The following is a 19,766-nucleotide window of genomic DNA, read 5'->3' on the forward strand; positions in this document are numbered from 1 at the left end:
GGATGGTGAGGTTACCCATTTCACTACAGGTCACTAAAGTGTGAAGTTATCCATTTTACACGAATGATAAAGCAAATTACCAGTAAAATGGATCAAGATTATAAAATATTGCAGTACAAAGAGATCTGGAAATCCTAATAACAAAACAAAAGACGAGCATGCACATCCAGCAAGCAAATATGAATCTAATACAACTTGGCATTTATTTCAAGCATTATGGAATATGGAAATAGGGAAGGTTTCATGAGACCACTCCTGGGGTACTGCCTCCACTTCCATTGGAAGTTGTGCAGATAAAGTTCATTGAATGGATTCCTGAGATGAAGCAAGGTGTTCTCATATGGAGAGGTTGAGCACATGGCCCTATATTCATAGATGATTAAAAGTACGAGTGGTGATCTTATGGAAATGTACAATGTTCTGACGGTGATTACCAGGGTGAATGCTGACTGGATACTTCCCCTAGTGGGGGTAGTTAACAGGCATTGTTTCAGAACAATGGGTTGGCCATTTCAGAGAGGGATGAAGACACATCTCTTCTCCCAGATTGTTGTGAATCGCTGACATTCTCTAGCCTGAAGAAATGTGGAGGGCAGAGCCTATGAAACTATTGAACAGAGAAATTGACAGACATTTGAACACAAGGGTGTCAAGCTTCGGGAAATATGCAGGAAAGTGCTGTTGAGGCCAAGTCCATGTTTCCTCATGATATTACAAGTGGCTATATGTCCTCATCATGTCATACATGTTCTCTCCACATTCCCATCAATTTCACCCACATTCACCTATATACTGGGACATTTTACAGGACAGCAGATCTTTGTGACGTTCAGCAAACCAAAGCACTTGAGGGAAATCCATGCGGGGAGAACATGACGCACGAATCGGATAGTTTGAGAGAGTTATGGGCCAAGTGCGGGCAGGTGGAACTAGTGTAGATGGAGCATGTTCGTTGGCATGGGCAAGTAGGGGCAAGTAGGGGCGAAGGGCCTGTTTCCACGCTCTATGGCTCTATGATAATTCCATACAAACAACAGCGGAAGTGAGGATTGAACTTGGTGGTTAAAGCTTGAGTGGCCAACTAATGTATTCCTACATCATCCCCCAACTCTTTCTCCACTACATCAACAATTGAATCGGTATTGCCCCCTGCACCCATGCAGAACTTCCATTTCCCCTCAATTTCACCTGAACGATCTCTGACACCTCCCTCCCCTTTCTCAAACTCTCTGTCTCCATCACACGGACCAGACAGTCGATAGATGTTTATTATAAAGCCACTGATTCCCACTGTTATTTGTGCACTTTGTGCACTAAGGCAATATTCGAGTAGGCTGGAAATGAGTAGAGTAGGCAGATGAAGCAGTCCATCATACATGCTGGTTGTGCCTAGCAACTCTCTCACTACTTAGCTATAAACAGTTATGACAGACTTTGATTGTATTCTCTGAACATTGGAGGCTAAGGAGAGAACTGATAGAAGTATATAAAACGATGCTAGGCATAGATAGATAGGGTAGACAGTCAGAACCTTTCACCCCAGGGTGGAAGTGTAAAACACTAGAGGGTATAAGGTACCAGAAGGGAAAGGTTTAAAGGAGAAAGGGAAATATTTGTTTTGCATACAAGAGAGTGGTGGATGCCTGCAACAAGCTGCCAGGGGTGGTGGTGGTGGAGGCAGATATAATGGTGGCGTTTAGGGAGCTATTAGGTGTGCACACTAGGGTGCAGGGAATAGAGTGATATGGATCACATGTAGGCAGAGGAAATTAGTTTAACTTGCCAGTCTGAAGAGGTGTCAGGCCAGAAACATCACCAATCCACGTTCTCCTGTGATACTGCCCGACTTGCTGAGTTACTCCAGCACTCTGTCTTTTTTTGTAAACCAGCACCTACAGTTCCTTGTTTCGATAACTTGCCAGGATATTCAATACAGACATTGTAGGTCGAAGGGCATGTTCCTGTGCTGTACAGTTCTATGTTCTGTCTCCACAACTAACCTCTCCCAAAGCTATTTCATTTTGTGCATGCTCAGCCTCCTGCTGCAATTCTATATCCCATTGGCCAATGCTTCCAATTATACTGAAATAACCTTTGGAACGATGCAGCAACTGCTGTAGTCACAATGTTTCTCCCCTTTAAACGAGGTATGCTATCTTGTGCAGACTGATCTAGCTGGTATTTGTGTTAGCCATTCATAAAATTGTGATGTGTGAATCAACTGAGATTTCTGAGATTGCAATTGCAATCAACCAATGCTCATTCAGATGGACTGCTTATGAACTTGCAGCTGTGTGTCAGTATCAAACTAGCAGACACATATGTATGTCTCTGATATTTTGATAATGACACGCAGCTGCAAGTTCATAAGCAGTCCATCTGGATGGGCATTGGTTGATTGCAATTGCAATCTCGGAAATCTCAGTTGAACCTCCAACGCAAAACAGAGAGAAGTGTAGTTTTTCAGAGGCAAGGGTGAACTCAGACTCTTTTTGCCCTTTCACGAGACATAAATGTTCCCAACGCAACATTTTGCCAAACAACAGGAGTTTCCCCCTTTTGACTGATCAATGGGACGGCACGGTAGCACAGTGATAGAGTTGCTGCCATACAGCGCAAGAGACCAAGGATCGATCCTGACCATGGGTGCTGTCTGAACGGAGTTTGTACATTCTCCCTGTGACATGCATGGGTTTTCTCCGGGTGCTCCAGTTTCCTCCCACACTCCAAAGGCGTAAAGCTTTTTAAGTTAATTGACTTCCGTAAAATTATAAATTGTCCCGAGTGTGTGTAGGATAGTGTTAGTGTGCAGGGATTATTGGTGGGCACTGACGCGGTAGGCCTAAGGGCCTGTTTCCATGCTGTATCTCTAAACTAACATTTATTCTGTACTGTTATTAAAAAGATTACTAGTCTCTCTCATAATGTTATCTGTTGAACATGCTTTGTAGCAACCGGCTGGCATATTTCCCAAATTACAGTACTGATGATTCATCAAAAGTACTCCATTGGCTATAAATTGCTTGAGCAATTCCTGAGCCTTTCACTATTTTGGCCGCATGGCACCAGGCGCATTGCCAAATTCTATTTTCTACACAGAATGTGGATTTAATTCCATTTTTTTTTCATTCAACTAAATTAAACAGTTTCAAAATCATTTGGACAACACATGACAATGTTTCACTATCGGCTTTAAATATAATAACCATCCTTCATTTTTTTTAATGAAATTGGAAAACCTACTCAAAAATAATATCTTATTAATGGTTTTATTCTATATCTAGCAGAAATATAGGATAATTTAAGATTTTGTTTATCCTGTGTATAGTATTCAACAGATTTATACTGAGGGTGCTGTCATAAATCAAATTTCTAAGTAGTTAAAAAAGGGGAAAATATAGCCAATTGTTTTGATTAAACCAAAAAGACTGGAGGTAAAATCTTGAATTATCCTATAATGTTGACTTTTGACAATAACGTAAGATAACAAGCATCAGTCAACCATTATGATTGGGGGAGATATATAATAGACAACTGAATCAATATCTCCTCCTACGCAAATGTCAGAATAAAAATTATCGCTGATGTAAGCTACTGTTTCGCAAAACCCTTTTTTTCCATATTGTAAAGCGACAAGTTCTTCCATTTAAGGAGGCTAACAGAATGTATTATATAATTCACCTCAACAAAACTTGGAGTCAATCAATGGAGAATTAATAGGACATTTAAATGTAATAAAAGTAGTCATAAATTGAGTGTAACAAGGAACTGAGTTGAAAATATGCAGTGTATTGTACTGTATTACTAATGTACAACTTACTTTAAGATAACCTGGAGCTAATGACTAGGCATGAAAGAGTTTGAGCAGGTAACAGTGGGATCAAATAATTGAGACAACAAACAGTCTTTGACAATGCGATTGAATAACTTTTAAAATCTGCCAACTACAAATAGTTTAAAGATTTTAAATATTAAAATATGAAAGACAGCCTACTCATTCAATAGCAGTGAACCTTACTATCACAGTTTTTAGATATCAATAAATATTTATCAAGGTAGGACACAATTACATAATTTTACAATCATTTATATCTAGTAAATGTGAGCCTATTATGTATAAATGTTTACCAAACTTCAGTGAGCAGTTCTTTGCCTTAAGAATGTGTATTCAAGTCAAAGCATTTTAATCTTACACCAGGAATTAATTTGAGGTACCTGTAGCCAAGTACATAACATGGAAGAGCATATCCTTTCCCTGCACAACATCCACCACTATGTGGGAAAATCGACTATTGTCTTCCATGAAGAAAGGGACTGGAAAAATTGGCTGCACCACTTCGTTCATTAGTATAAATCTTTGAGCATCCTGGAGGTTCCTCTCAGTGAGATTCATGTAAGGACCATAATCGATAGTGCCACACTAATAAAGTTACAAAAAACACACACAAAGGCAAGTTTCAGTATTTATAAAGCAAAGAAAACTTAAAAGTAATGAGCACACGTTGAAATAATTACCATGGGATATTACAGCAAAATCTAACAATTAAGATGAACATGTTCTTTAGTACAAAGCAATGTTGTGAGAAGTTTCATAGTTTAGTCACTAACACCTGAAAATCACAGTTATAAATACCTGAAAATCTGGATTAGGATTTGTGAAAGGTAGCCAGGCTGAACGGGAATTCTCCTGGTATTTGAATGGCCCCGTAAAAACTTGAGTAATAGCACTCAGATTAAACATGCAGACAGCTGAAGCCGCGATACTGTTCCTGTAGAAACATATCCATATATAATAAATAGTAATGATAAATAAGATTTCATCTTGATCTTTCTTAATAATTTCATTTTGTTTTATGATTTCATCTTGATCTCTGAATAAATACATCTGAAGAACAAAGAACTGCATTGAGGAGGTATATAAAAATGCTGGAGAAACTCAGCGGGTGAGGCAGCATCTATGGAGCGAAGGAAAACGTAACGTTTCGGGTCGAGACCTTTCTTCAGACTGATGTGGGGGTGGTGGGGAAGAAGAAAGGAAGAGGCGGAGACAGTGGGCTGAGGGAGAGCTGGGAAGGGGAGGGGAAAGAGAGAGAAAGCAAGGACTACCTGAAATTGGAGAAGTCAATGTTCATACTGCTGGGGTGTAAACTACCCTAGCGGAATATGAGGCGCTGCTCCTCCAATTTACAGTGGGACTCACTCTGGTCATGGAGGAGGTCCAGGACAGTAAGGTCGGATTCGGAATGGGAGGGGGCGTTGAAGTGCTGAGCCACCAGGAGATCAGGTTGGTTATTACGAACCGAGCGAAGGTGTTGGGCGAAGCGATCGCGAAGCCTATGTTTGGTCTCACCGATGTAAAGCAGCTGACACCATATACCATTAAGGAGAGTACTAAGAGTCGATGAAACTTAAAAAAAGGTTTTCCAATTCTGAAATAAAAACAAAAATGCTGGAAACACTCAGGTTAGGCTACATGCATGGAAAGATAATTGGAATGAATGTTTTAGGTTGAAGACCATTCCTCAGCACTAGAGGCAAGAGAAAACATTAATTTTAGGTTGCACCTTCTCTTTCGAAATTGATACTTGACCAAGGAGTAGTTCCAGCATTTTTTATTTATTTTTTTAAACATAATTGAGCCTTCCATTATGGAAAAGGTGGATACCTACACATTTGTAGTGAAGATTCCATAAAGAATGTCTTGCTCAGGCAAGAAGAATGTTCCTAGGAGCTCGTTGTAATAAAATGGAATTTCACCAGGTCGAGAACAGTTCAGTCGAGCTTTCATGAACGTTGTCCAGGTGCCTTCTAAGAGAAATCTCCCTCCAATGTCATTTTTACATACTCTGGCTACTCTGGAGAAAATAGCTTCACCACAGTCATGCTCCACTGCATTTTCCCGAAAAAAGAAATAGGTGAAGTTTCCAATATCATAGGATGACACAAAATTTGGCTCTACAAAACAAAATGTTAAAAATATATGATTAAAATAAGTTCTGGTGCCTTTTGGATATTGCATATTCTTTATTACTCTCGTCACACAGTAGGTATTATGCTCAGATGACAAATTTTGCGCCCGAGTTTTCAGAATAAACCATTTGCTCCTATTCGGTAAACTGATAAGGACCAATATACCATCATAAATTATTCCCATCCCAGACCAAGCTAGCACTTACCATTTAGCCACTTTGAGTTGTACTGAGCAGTGCGTAGTGGAGGAAGGCCTCCCAGACTGCGGTAAATGGCATGATCTCTCCCTGGGAAGTCCATTGCCGTGGCAGCATAGAGTTCTCCTGTAGATGTAATCAACGCAGTGGAATTGTGTTGTGGATTGTATGGACACCGGGCCATACCACTGATGCGATCATGGACTACTGTTAGATTATACAGCTGCAAACAGAAAAAATATCCCAATAAACCTTTCAGAATTACCAATATTAATATAAAAATTGAACACCATTTCACATTCTTAATCCTGAGCTAAGTCTGATACTACATGTTCATTTGGCATGACGCTGTAGCGTGTGAATGCATGCGTGCATGCAGGGTGCATTAAAATATCACATATTAACTATGTGAAAACTGCAATCATCAGTGACAATTCTCAGAGACCAGTGTCTGTGTCGAACATGATGCCAAGACCATCTCTTATCTTCCTGCGCATAATCCATAACTCTCCATTCCCTGCATATCCAAAATGCCTAACCAAAATGCCACTCTCATATCTGCCTCAACCACCAACCCAAGCAGCAAGTTCCAGGCACTCACAAACACCTCTGTAATCAAGTTGCCCCACACATCTTTAAAATTTGCCCCTCACCTTAAAGCTATGCTCTCCAGTGTTTGATTTTTCCATTCTGGGAAAACACTCATATTTCAAACACAGATACAGTAAATGTGAAACTGCAGTCTCTTGTAACTGCTTCTGGTGAGGAAAGTGTCATTATTGTCAGAGGCGCTGAAAGCAGGCAGAGAACATTTAGCCCCTCATCTTCCAGGTGATCCGTCCTAATGGGTGCTGTGAGTTAACGTGTCAATTTAATTATAATCTAAAATGTTTTTGTCATGAAACAATCGATATCATTCACCTTGTCCACAGTCAACAGTGGGCTATTGTGGAATTCACCTTTCCTGGGTCATCGGTGCCCGCTCTGATTTGTTCCGCACCTTTTCATTACTCTCCCCTGATTCTCAATCTGAAGAAGGGTCTCGACCCAAAACATCACCTATTCCTTTTCTCCAGAGATGTAGCTTGACCTGCTGAGTCACTCCAGCATTGTGTGTCTATCTTCAGTGTAAACTAGCATCTGCAGTTCCTTCCAACACATATTAATTTTATGTTAGTCTTTACACTTGATGGGGAAAACAGATCATCACTGCTTTCAACATGAATATGGACAAAGGTGCAGAAGGGAGGTTTCTTAACCAATCCCTTAGTTTAATTTTATGGAATAGAGGGAATCTTAGGTACAGGAATTTGTAAAAGTGTAATCCCCTAAATTAACAGTTCTCAGAAAATATGATGCAGTACAGATTATTGGCTAATCTGAAAGAAACTCTTATATCCTCCAAATAAAGGTTATATTTTCTAAATTTGAAGCTCCCCCAGAAGTTACGATTACTTTACTGTCGAAAGCAAATGGGATCCAAGAAGGGTGGAACAATTTAATTTAGACTGAACATCGATAGAGGAGGAAGTGGGGGCATGGAAAACATAGTGAAGATGTCTCAACCCAAAACATCACTGATTCCTTCTCTCCAGAGATGCTGCCTATCCCGCTGAGTTACTCCAGCATGATGTGTCTATCTTCTGTGATTCAAGAGGAGCAGGTTCAGTAAGCACACATTAGGCTGGAACACAATCTAAAGTTTTGCATGATAAATCCATCACTATCCCCTTTCTCTTCACAAACCAATATCCATGTTCTAAAACATCTGCACTGGAGAGGCTGTGGAGTAACTCAGACTCTACAGAATTTCCTCCACTGTTGCACATGCAGGAAACAACCAGAAACAATATTAGCTACACGTTGTGCTCCATTTCTGAAATTTGGCTTCATCAAAATAAAGAAACTGAATTTCAGAAAACAGGTACAATATGCAACTCCTGCTAAATAAGAGCATTTAACACAAGCCAACAAAACCAATTTATCATACTGATGTAATGGTAGTAGAAGATGATTCTCCTGGGATCGTGGTAGCATAATATATTGGGACATTATAAACGGGGCAGATTTCCAAGCTAACTGACTTCTACCTCATATTCCTAGTCAATGCATGGACAATCTTGTTTTCCAACCTCGAAGCCCAGATATAAGAGCTATTCTGTTTTCACTTTGAGTTTTTTCAGAATACACACACAAGAATTGAATCTCAGAAGTTCCAAGAATCCATAAATCACTTCAGCATCCCTCTTAGATTGTTACGTGAACAAATGTTGTTAACTAAATAACAACCATCTCTATCCTTGAAACCTGTTCAAAATTCATATACAATTTAAATAGTATTGATTATTTTAACTCATTGTTTTAACTGCATGGCTTCTGTAGATTTAAAGGACTGTAGATTTGCATCCCTTCAAGAATAAGCAAAGGTGCATGTAGTGGAGGAGTAAATATGAGACACGAGAGAAATTAGTGGGCAACAAACCACAGATGCTGTCCAACCCACTATGTTCTTGTAGCAGATTATTTGTTGCTCCAGATTCCAGCATCTGCAGACTTGTGTTACCAGTTTCTGTGACCAATTTATGTTATTTAACTTGGTCACATAGAGGTAACAACTAATACACTATTCAGCAGTTGTATGTTTTGAGATGAGTTGACAATTGTGACCTGCAAACTGCAAGTTAGTCTGAGGTAGCAGTGTTGATATCTCTCTCACAAACCTCCTAACAAATACATTTGCATTCTGTGTGCTCTACCCCCAATATTTTATTTTCTGGGTAAATTAAAATGAGAAATTAATGGTTCTCATTGATCGCGATGTTTGCTTCAGCTTCCTCTCTGCATCTATTTACCTAACATGTGTTCATTAAGGACCTGCACATGTCCAGTAGTATCTAATAACATGCATTCCCTTCCATTTCCAGCAGTTTAATTGTTGTTGAAGTGGCCATGCCCACCATTTACTCATTCTTCAAATGTCTGCTTCGACACTCCTGAGCAAATCCTAGGCTCCCACTGGGAACATGTTTTAGATAACTGAAGTTATTTACCAGCTGTGTTTTGAGATCTTCACCTGAAGACACTCTTAGAACCCTCAAATGATCCATCACCTCTCCAATCAGAGCCACCCCGATTCACCAACTCGTACTGTCAGCCAATGGACGCAAGTTTTCCTCTTGCCACACAAACCCAGCTGAATTTTCTATACAATCTTTACTGGTTCTATGCACAAAGGAAAGGCCTGGTACTGCCCAAAGCCATGGCTTTCATCAATTTCCACATGGCAGCCCCATGCTTAAAATAGTCTGGCCTGCTGAAAGGACAGTTTAATGCACAATATTAACTGCTAAGGAAATACTACGCCAACATTCCTGAGAGAGGAATTAATCCCCAAGGACTCCAAATATATTTAAGCTCCTAGTAGCAGTCATCATTCTCCTTGACCTCTTCCCTCATTCAGTAGCTTTCTGTGCCATATGCCATCACTGCTTATTCTCCCAGCCATTTTGTATTCCAACAGGAATGGCTGGTTGTGCAATCTTGCCTGGACACTAATGTGATATGCACACTTAATGTATTCACTGAAATGCTGGTGTCGGGCTTAACTCGGGTCAAAGATGTATATTGGATTCCATTTTAGAACTGAACCAACAGCTGCATCTTAGTTTTAGTTTAGAGTTTAGATTAGAGATATAGCGCTGAAACAGGCCCTTCGACCCACCAAGTCCCCGCACACTTACACTATCCTACACACAGTTTACAATGATACAAAGACAATGAACCTACAAACCTGTATGTCTTTGGATTGTGGGAGGAAACCAGAGATCCCAGAAAAACTCACGCAGGTCACGGGGAGAATGTACAAACTCTGTACAGAGAAGCACCCGCAGTCAGGATCAAACCCGGATCTCTGGCGCTGGAAGGCAGCAACTCTACCGCTGCACCACCATGCCGCCCCAACCTGCTCTCAAACACAAAACAGCACCAGCCCTAACCTCGGATCCAAGAGTCCTTATAAGCCTGGTTTAATTGATATTATATTTAATTAAATATACATTGTAATACCACATTGTAAATACTGAATTGATTGTAATTACCGTTCTATTGGTGCATACAGGAGTAAATGCATTTGTTCCACAGGTAAAGATGGTGTTCTTGTTGACAAGGAGGACCCGAATGTAATTTTGACATTCTTCCTGCAATGACAATTCAGTTTCAGTAAAATCACAAATGGAAAACTTTTCAATGCAATTTTTTCCAAATGTCTCTAATAACAGATTTAGCCAAACATAAGCTATCATCACAAAGCAATTTAATCAACTGAATGAATTATACCACAGTTATTGGTACCGATTGATTCTTAACAAGCCAATCTTGAAATAGCTGGCATATTTACTGCAATTTTTATGGCATTTGGTTGCATTGAGTTTTCTACCGTGCTTAATGCAAAGAAAATGGTTGGACAGTAATCAGTGCTTATTCTTGATTCCCAAAAGTAATTTAGTTCCATAATAAGACTGACTCGAGAGATAAGAAAGGACTCAAAAGGTCAGGTATTCAATTATGCACCTTTCCTGAAATAAACAGCAAATTTTCCTCCCTGGGTCAGATGGTAAAAGCTCATCTTCACCCATGGCAGGGTTATTCCTCTGCAGTCATAAACAATGTAGATCTAGGAAGCACTTAATTTAAATAAATAACTATTAATATGAAGTTAATTAAATATATGCAGGACTACCTACATTAGCTTTGTGAATGTCCCAGTCATTTAGTATTATCTCATTTTATACCAGAAACATTCCATTACAAAAACAAAATCAATCAAGTTCCAACAACCAAAATTATTAAGAAAGTAAACTTGGGAGGATATGCAATACAATAATACCACTATCCATAATACGGAACACAAATTAGTTGCAACTAATTACAAGGCTAAGGTATTTAGCCAACAAATGATTATATGGTAACAATGATTTTATTTGAAATATAAATTCATCACCTTATCATTCTGCCCAGGTATATATTAAAAAGCCATGCAGAATGTATATTTAGAAACCAGCAGTGATCGACATTTTAATGTTGATGAAATCCAAATTTTTTTAACCACTAAATTGGTAGTATTAATTGGTTTAAATTAATTGGTTCCTTCCAAATATAGCTTATACAATTACAATGTATTGAACTTATATACTGAAACTTTTTGCTAGAAAAAGCATAAACATGGGTGCAGTCCAAGTTCTTGTTTACCCTGCGAGGCAGAACATTGCCCAATTTCCAGGAGAACAATTGCCACCTACCTCAGTTTTTCCTTTACTGAAGCAGATTTGTTTTGTCATCTCATCCGAGGTCCATTCCACCTTCTGAATAAGGGAAAGAAGTTGCAGTTAAGAGCACATCCAAAAATGGAATGCGTTCCTCAAACTTGGCAGCCTGCTGAAATTCATCTCCATCGACAAGGGAGTATAGTAAAGGACTGAGAACGCATCCTTGTGGGGCACTGGTGTTGAGAATTATTGTGGCAGGGGTGTTGTCATCTATCCTCACTGATTGTGGTCTGTGGGCCAGAATGTCGAGTGAACAGTGGTAGAGGGGGGAGAGGAGGATCATTCCATGGTCCAGGAGTTTGGAGATGAGCTTGGATGGGATTATGGTGTTGTAGGCAGAGTTATTATCGGTAAATAGGAGTCCAAAAGTCCTTGTTGTCTAGGTATTCTAGAGATGGGTTCAGGGCCAGGGAGGTGGCATCCGATATGGACATGCAGTGAAAGAAAGCAAACTGCAGTAGATTGTGGGTGCCTGGAGTTCATGGCTGATCATCCAACTCAGTATCCCGTACCTGCCTTCTCTCCATACCCTCTGATCCCCTTAGCCACAAGGGCCACATCTAACTCCCTCTTAAATATAGCCAATGAACTGGCCTCGACTACCCTCTGTGGCAGGGAGTTCCAGAGATTCACCACTCTCTGGTTAATCTCTGGAACTCCCTGATTCATGATTGTGGATGACTAAGCTACTGGACAGTAGTCATTAAGGGACCCAACCTTACATTTCTAAGACACTGGAATGATAGTGATCTTCTTGAATCAGGTGGGAACATCAGAATGGAATGGTAAGTAGATAAAGATGTCTGTGAACAGCTCTGTCAGCAGATCCGTACAAGTCCTGAGGATGCGGCCAGGGATTCCATTCAGGCCAGTTACAGATTTACTCTCAGAAAGGCTGATCTTACGTCTGTCACAGCAACCATTCGTACAGTCACACCCAAGACTGGCAGGGCGGGAGGTATTCCACCACCAACCTCCTGTTCAAAGTGGGCATAGAATGCATCGAGTTTATCAGCAAATTGTTGCCAGCAATGCTGCCCTCCTCCGCTTTGTAGCCTGTTAAATAGCGTGCAAATCTTGCTACAATCTAGGGGTATCCATGTCATTGCCTTAGGACTCCAGCTGGTTCCAGAATTTTCTCTTGACATCCTTCATGGCTCTGTGCAGGTCGTAGATAGATTTCTTGTATTGTTCGACATTGAACGCTACAGACTTGGACTTCACCTGGGAGTGAATCACCCTGTTGGTTTCTAGTTGGGGAACACATGTATCATCTTCCTTTGGTACACAGTCTTCTATATACTTGCTGATGAAGTATATAACAGTTACAGTTAAGAAGTTACTCTGTCACAATATTCATCTACGTTAGCCGCAGTATGCTTGAAGTCCACCAACTCAAAGCAGTCGTGAAGCATCTTAAGTAAGGTTAAATGTAGTGATTACTATACTAAAATAAAACAATGTCAAGCTCAGTGATTAAGTAATACACCCAACCATACAAGGTATGCTAAATTTCTGTGGCTAGCACCAAATGGCCCAGTGCCCATTTGACTGTTAACGCACAAAAATAGCATTAAAAGTCCTGAGATGGTTATAGATGTTATTCTTCATGCATTGTGTTAATTTCTTCATTTGAAGAGCAAATTGGAAGGTGCAGGGTGAAAAAAACTTTGAAAACCACCACCATTCAGTGATATTCCCTGCTAGAAGAAATTGAATCATACACACAGCATGGAAACAGACCCTTCAACCCAACTTGCCCACGCCCAACAACATGCCCCATCTGCACTAGCCCCATCTGCCTGTGTATGCCCCATACTTTTCTAAACCTGTCCAAATCCAAGAAGCTGTCCAAATGCATTTTAAATGTTGTGACAGTACCTGCCTCAACTATCTCCTCTGGCAGCTTGCTCCATCTACCTATCGCCAAATTGTGTAAAAAAATTGCCTCTCAGGTTCCTATTGTCTTTTCCCCGGCACCTTAAGAATATGTCTTGATTTCTTGATCTTGATTCCGCCACTTTGATAAAAGACTTGGTGCATTTACCCTATCTAATCGCCTCATGATCTTATACACCTTTATAAGATCACCACTCATCCTCCTGCATTCTAAGGAAGGAAATCCTAGCTTGCTCAACCTCTCCCCTCAGGCCCTCGAACCCTGGCAACATCTCTGAAAGGATCTTTAAATGGGCGTAACATTGCACTCATTTACTGATTTACATACAGTGTGGGAGAATTGTAGTTGTCCCAGACAACTACTACAGGTGCACAACCTTTTATCCAAAAGCCTTGGGACCAGACACTTTTCGTAATTCAGAATTTGTCGGCCTTCGGAATGGACATTTTTTAGCGTAGATTTTAACGGCTGGCTCAGTGGTAGAGTGCTCGGCTCATATCCGCAAGGTCGCGAGTTTGCGCCTTGATCCCGGCAGTTATTCGGTCGTGAGTTTGAGTCTTCAATGTCGTTTTTTCTTGCAGAATAAATGTCTGTATGAAATGCAGTGTGTTGAATGAATTCCTGAATTTGTAAATGTGCCCGCAGCATTGAATCACCTCTCGCACTCATGTCACCCTAGCGGGGCTACATGCCCTTAGGCGGCCTAGCTCGGGGATTCTTGAATCCCCGAGCTAGGTCGCGAGTTTGCGCCTCAATCCTGGCAGTTACTCGGTCGCGAGTTTGAGTCTTCAATGTAGTTTTTTCTTGCAGAATAAATGTTTGTATGAAATGCAGTGTAGGAGAGGTGTACTGACTGTGTGGGCAGAACTTTGGAAGTGATTGCCCACCAGTCTAAAAAGCCGTTGTGTCTCCCTGTCCATGGGATAGCAGGGGGCGATCAAACAGCACAATACCCCACTCCCCCTCCAACTCCAGAGGAATCCGCTCCCCGATGGGCCGCTACGGCGACAAGTGGCAGTTTGCCCACAGCCGAGCTGCGCCCCCTCATCCGCCACCCCAAGAACAAGACGTACCTTGCACACCATCAGCTTCTGCCCCTACGTGTTCCTCTGGAGTTGGAGCGGGGCTGGAGTTGCTGCTGGCTGTGGGTCTCTGGGATCTCCGTGCTTGCAGTGGGCCTGGGGGTCAGTGTCCCGTTGGTCCTGACGTCTCCGGCCACCCCCCTGGACTGGAGCTGAGGCTGGGAACTGTACCGCCCTTGCCCCCTCCCTCTGCAACTGCAAACAACCCCACTCTCCTGCAAGGGCGGTACAGTTCCCGGAGGATGGCAGGTGGCCGGAGACGTCAGGACCAACAGGAACCCGCTCCCCGATGGGCCCCTACGACGCCCCGAGCTGCGCCCCGTCATCCGCAACCCAGGTTCCTCTGTAGTTGTAGCGGGGCTGGGCTGGGCTGCTGTTGGCTGTGGGTCTCTGGGATCTCCGTGATTGCAGTGGGCCTGGGGGTCGGTGTCCCGATGAGGGGGCGCAGCTCGGGGAACGGCTTCTGGTGGTCCTGACGTCTCCGGCCAGTTTGCAGTTTTCCTCTGGAGTTGGAACGGGGCTGGGCTGCTGCTGGCTGTGGGTCTCTGGGATCTCCGTGCTTGCAGTGGGCCTGGGGGTCGGTGTCCCGTTGGTCCTGACGTCTCCGGTGACTGACACTGACCTGCTGGCATCGCCGACATGAAGACAGTGCAAAGCCCCCGCGCCGGTGCAATGGGCGGGGAGCTGGAGAGGGGAGGGAAGGGGTCACACACATGGCCGGGAAGCAGAGGGGTGTAGGTGGGGTGAAACTGAAGGGAGCGACAATCTGCTGCTGCCTGCCCGCTGAGTTAAAAAGTTCCCACGCAAGACTCACGATACACTTTGTATCGTGAGTCTACCGTGGGAACTTTTTAACTCAGCGGGCAGGCAGCAGCATATTGTCAATTATTAACCCTCCCGCGCAATATACCCTCACCTTCTCTTTTATGAATGGGGATTTTGTTCCCCTTTCTTCGAGGACCGTCCGGAGGTTCCGCTGTCACCTCTGCGGGCCGCCCTCGGTGAACGTTTTCAAGGACCTTTCTTCAAGGACCGAAAAAATGTCCGCTATTCGGAGGTTTTCGTTATTTGGATCTTCGGATAAAAGGTTGTGCACCTGTACTTAAAAGGAGGGGAGAAGTTAACTTGCAGTTCCAAGATGGAACTTTTTTTTCTTCATTTGAGGTTATCATTCCTAGTAGGAATAATGATTACAGGGGAAGGCAATTCACTACTGAAGATTAGCACTATCTTTAAACAATCATTTACATTGAAAGCACAGATTATTCACACTTTGCAGAGGAGGAACAGAAATGCTAAGAATACATTGAAAATGACTGCAAGGCTTACAAAATAAAAGTCAACATACATTTTTTGTGAATAATTTTATTGAAATAATTAAGAATACATCAACTGCAAGTCTTTTTGCTGAATCATTTCTGCACTGGAGTTTAGTCTAAATCGGACAAAGCAGATTTACTGCAGCAACTGTGCACGGGGTCTTATGAAAACATTGCTGGATTGTATATGGCTTGTCGTATAATGTATTCTGAACAAATTGAAATGGCAGGACTCCAGTGACTGCGAGAAGTGGCTAACCTGTGGACTCAGCAGCTGTTTGAATTACTGAATATGAATAAAGTAATTGGCAGCAGAAAGTGCCTTTCCATAACATGCTGACAGTTCACTTGCAGCTATACAATACCACAGATATACAGCAATATTTCTCAAGTTGAAACCAATCATTTCAGGTTTCAGTATTTGTCTGGCAATGTAAAGCTTCTGGTGAACAACCTCTTTCTCTTCAAATCATACTGTATTTCTTTCTCAAGATATTATAAATTAGAAGTGAAGGTATGACCTTGACAAAGCATCACAGACCAACAACTACAGTGTCAAAGATTACTGACAGGATAGAGTCACAATAGAGCCAACATATTCCATCTTACATCAGTTTTTTTATTGTCCCCTTTCCAAACCTACTCCCTTGATGACGTTTGTGTAGTTTGGGTTTCAAGTCAATCTCTTTGTTGGACAATTACAAAAAACAGATCAAACTAATTACAACCAAAAGTACATCTGAATAGATACAACTGCACAATTATATGTCACTTATTGTCAAATACACTACTTAATAATATTCCTTACATATAATGACTGTTATTTGGAACCATCAGAAATTGGTGCATTTCTTATTTTACTACATTTGAAATGTCATTTTGATATAAATAAGCAAGGGAGTAAAACTTTGGTTAAGATGGTAATCAAATTTCCTTCATTCATTCCTCCACCCATCAGTCCAGATGATCACATCTGAATTAATTCAGACAACAACTGTATTAATTAATAACAAAGATCAGTGCACTTGCATGGACGATTTCTAACTTCTAGGTCCATCTAATGTAGGGTGTAATTAATTTTGCCATTGGAACTGCAGTAGTCCTGCATTGAAAGTAACAAGTTGTCCCTATAGGAAAGACTTGTTAGTTTTGTTGTAGCAGCATCCAAAATGCAACATAAATAATTGCTAAATAGAAATAGTAATTCATTTCAATTTCAATCTTCTCAGCATGTTATAGGCTCACTCTATAAACATTTGTTTACACTATTAATATCACACAGCACAATGATAATCCCACTCCAAGAATAGAATTTAACTTAATTTTTCATGTAAATCTCTCTACCAACAACTCAAGTGAGTAAACAGTTCTTGGGTCACAACTTTGATTCGAGCAAATATTAAACCTTCCAAAACCCTCTGAAAATAGTACACCAACTGCCTATCAGATTTAATTAATTTGTGGAAATTGCATATCGTTGGCAAGGCCGCATTTTTTGCCCATTCCTAACTACCTTTGAACTGAGCAACTAGCTATGCCCTTTCAGAGGGCATTTAAGAATAATCAATATACTGGACATATTTTGCTCACCAAATATTGACAACTGATGATTGGCCCGTTATCAGCACTAAAGCTGAAGCAGTTTGGATAACTAGATCAATATTTAAGGAATAATTATGCATTATTTGTAAAAACATATTGCTTTAAATCAGAAGTATTTTCCCTAGATTTTTCCTCTCCACCACTTGTTTAAAATGAGAAAACATAACAATGGAAACAGAGGGAGTTGCATTTATTATTTAAGGAATAATGTAAATTAATTATGGTAATATTTGATTTTGCTTTTAAACTACATTATAGTTACCTGATTTTTAAATGGAAGCTTATGCTTAAGGCCCTGTCCCACTTACGTGTCCTTGGTACAGAAATTACGCGACCTCGTCATCGCGTTGAGGAGCACGGGCAACGTGTGGCCGCGCGGGGCCAGTCCCACTGAGAAGCGCGGAGGGGTATGGAGTTGTGCGCAGTATCGTGCGGCGCTCCGAAATTTTGTAGCGAACAAAATCTTCGCGCACCACCGGCCTGTCGCGTAACTGACGGCCAAAGTGGGACAGGCCCAAGACCCTGGCGCGACACAACGTTTCACCTCCAACAGCAGCAGAAGCAGGCAAACGATCGTTGAACTCAGCCTGGGGCTCACGGCCGTTGCGGTCCGTATCGGCCCCCACTCCTACTCCCAGAGTGGGGCCAAGAAAATTGAAGATAGACACAAAATGCTGGAGTAACTCAGCTGGACCGGCAGCATCACTGGAGAGAAGGAATGGATGACGTTTTGGGTCAAGACCCTTCTTTCAGACTGAAGAAGGGTCTCGATCCGAAACATCACCCATTCCTTCTCGCCAGAGATACAGCCGGTCTCGCTGAGTTACTCCAGCATTTTGTGTCCGTCTTCAAATGACATCACGCACTCCAGACAGCTGTGCGGGCGCATGATGACACGCGTGACTCTCGCGGGACCGTCACGCCTCAACGCGACCACGAGGTCGCGTAATTAGCGTGCCTAGGACACGTAAGTGGGACAGGGGCTTTACAATCCAGATGACAGGATCATGGAGTTACAGTCAGAGTCATTCATCCCACTACATCCACACCCAGCAGTGGGCACTCATCTGAGACTGACCCCACTCCTCCCCACTCCTCTCCCCATTCCTCCTCTCCCCACTCCTCCTCTCCCCACTCCTCCTCTCCCCACTCCTCCTCTCCCCACTCCTCCTCTCCCCACTCCTCCTCTCCTCTTCCCCCCCCCCCCCCCCCCACCCCTCCTCCTCCCCTCCCCTCCCCTCAATCCCCATTTTCAGTCCCCATCGGGTTCTGGCCCATGTGTGATGCCAGGCCCACAACATAGTTAAACTCCAGCAAGCCATTCAATTCAAGTGAAAATTAGTGAAGAACAACAAAGACTTACCAATTTGCAAATGCAGCCTTGTCATACAACTTTGCCCAACAAATGACAGGACATTACCTCATTGACACTGGGCCAATGCCAAGAGAGTACAAAATGACCAATGAGCAGATTCATTCAGCACTCTCATTCCCAGAAACACATGCCAAGTTGGGTAATGGTGTATCATCAATAGCTTCACCCAATCACACTACCTTCACCTACTATTCTCTACCAAGCTCATCTGCTGCTTGTTGAGACCACAGTTGTTTGTCTATTTTCGGTTTAAACCAGCATCTGCAGCTTTTTCTTACACATTTCTTCTTACTCCTCTTCCTCCTCCCTCAGCAAGGCCAACAGCAGAATCAAGACGTCGCACCTTGGCCAATCCCTCTTCTCCCCTCTCCCATTGGGAAAAAGGTATAGAAGTGTGAAAACGAACACCTCCAAATTTAGGGATAGTTGCTTCACAGGCATCAGGCATCTGAACCATCCTACCACAACTGGAGAGCATTCCTGAACAACTGTCTACCTCATTAGTGATCCTCAGACTATCTTTGATCAGACTGTGAATGGCTCGATTGTAATCATATATTGTATTTCCACAACAAAAGCTTTTCACTGTACCTTGGTACACGTGACAATAAACTAAAACTGAAACTGAAGGTGCACATGAGAATAAAACATCAGTGATAAGCGACCCTTCTTTGGAGAGGCAGAGCAAGAGGGATCTCAAAATTGCCTTAATAAGAATGAAGCTTTAATATTATTGCCTTAATAAGAATGAAGCTAACATTCCTGGCAATTCCAAGGGTGCTTTGGCACACATTCTGGAATCTAATTATCTATTCTTTTAATTATTACTTTCCTGATTCTTGGAGAACAATGTGGCTCAGCTCTGCTGTAAAGTTCAGCACTGTAGGATTTTGCTGCTTCTGTATTTAAATGATCTTGAGGCCCTAATTTATTTCTGGACACCACTTTTCCCAACTCGGGAATCTCTTACCTCAGCCAGTGAGGACAATAAAACAAC

General features: G+C 42.0%; 1 protein-coding gene across 2 annotated transcripts in view; it reads right to left on the reverse strand.

The window, feature by feature from the left end:
- sema5a (semaphorin 5A) overlaps positions 1-19,766 on the reverse strand; it is a 195,175-nt gene that overhangs the window by 85,478 nt on the left and 89,931 nt on the right. For both annotated transcript variants that reach the window (XM_033042966.1, XM_033042975.1), the window contains exons 5-10: positions 11,465-11,527; positions 10,265-10,363; positions 6,177-6,390; positions 5,670-5,955; positions 4,634-4,769; positions 4,216-4,420 (exon numbers count right to left, since the gene is read on the reverse strand). In XM_033042966.1, coding sequence (XP_032898857.1) covers positions 4,216-4,420; positions 4,634-4,769; positions 5,670-5,955; positions 6,177-6,390; positions 10,265-10,363; positions 11,465-11,527 — 1,003 coding nt within the window. The remainder of the gene's footprint in view (positions 1-4,215; positions 4,421-4,633; positions 4,770-5,669; positions 5,956-6,176; positions 6,391-10,264; positions 10,364-11,464; positions 11,528-19,766) is intronic.

This window comes from Amblyraja radiata, chromosome 2 (genome assembly GCF_010909765.2).
Source record: "Amblyraja radiata isolate CabotCenter1 chromosome 2, sAmbRad1.1.pri, whole genome shotgun sequence".
NCBI classification, from domain to species: Eukaryota; Metazoa; Chordata; class Chondrichthyes; order Rajiformes; family Rajidae; genus Amblyraja; species Amblyraja radiata.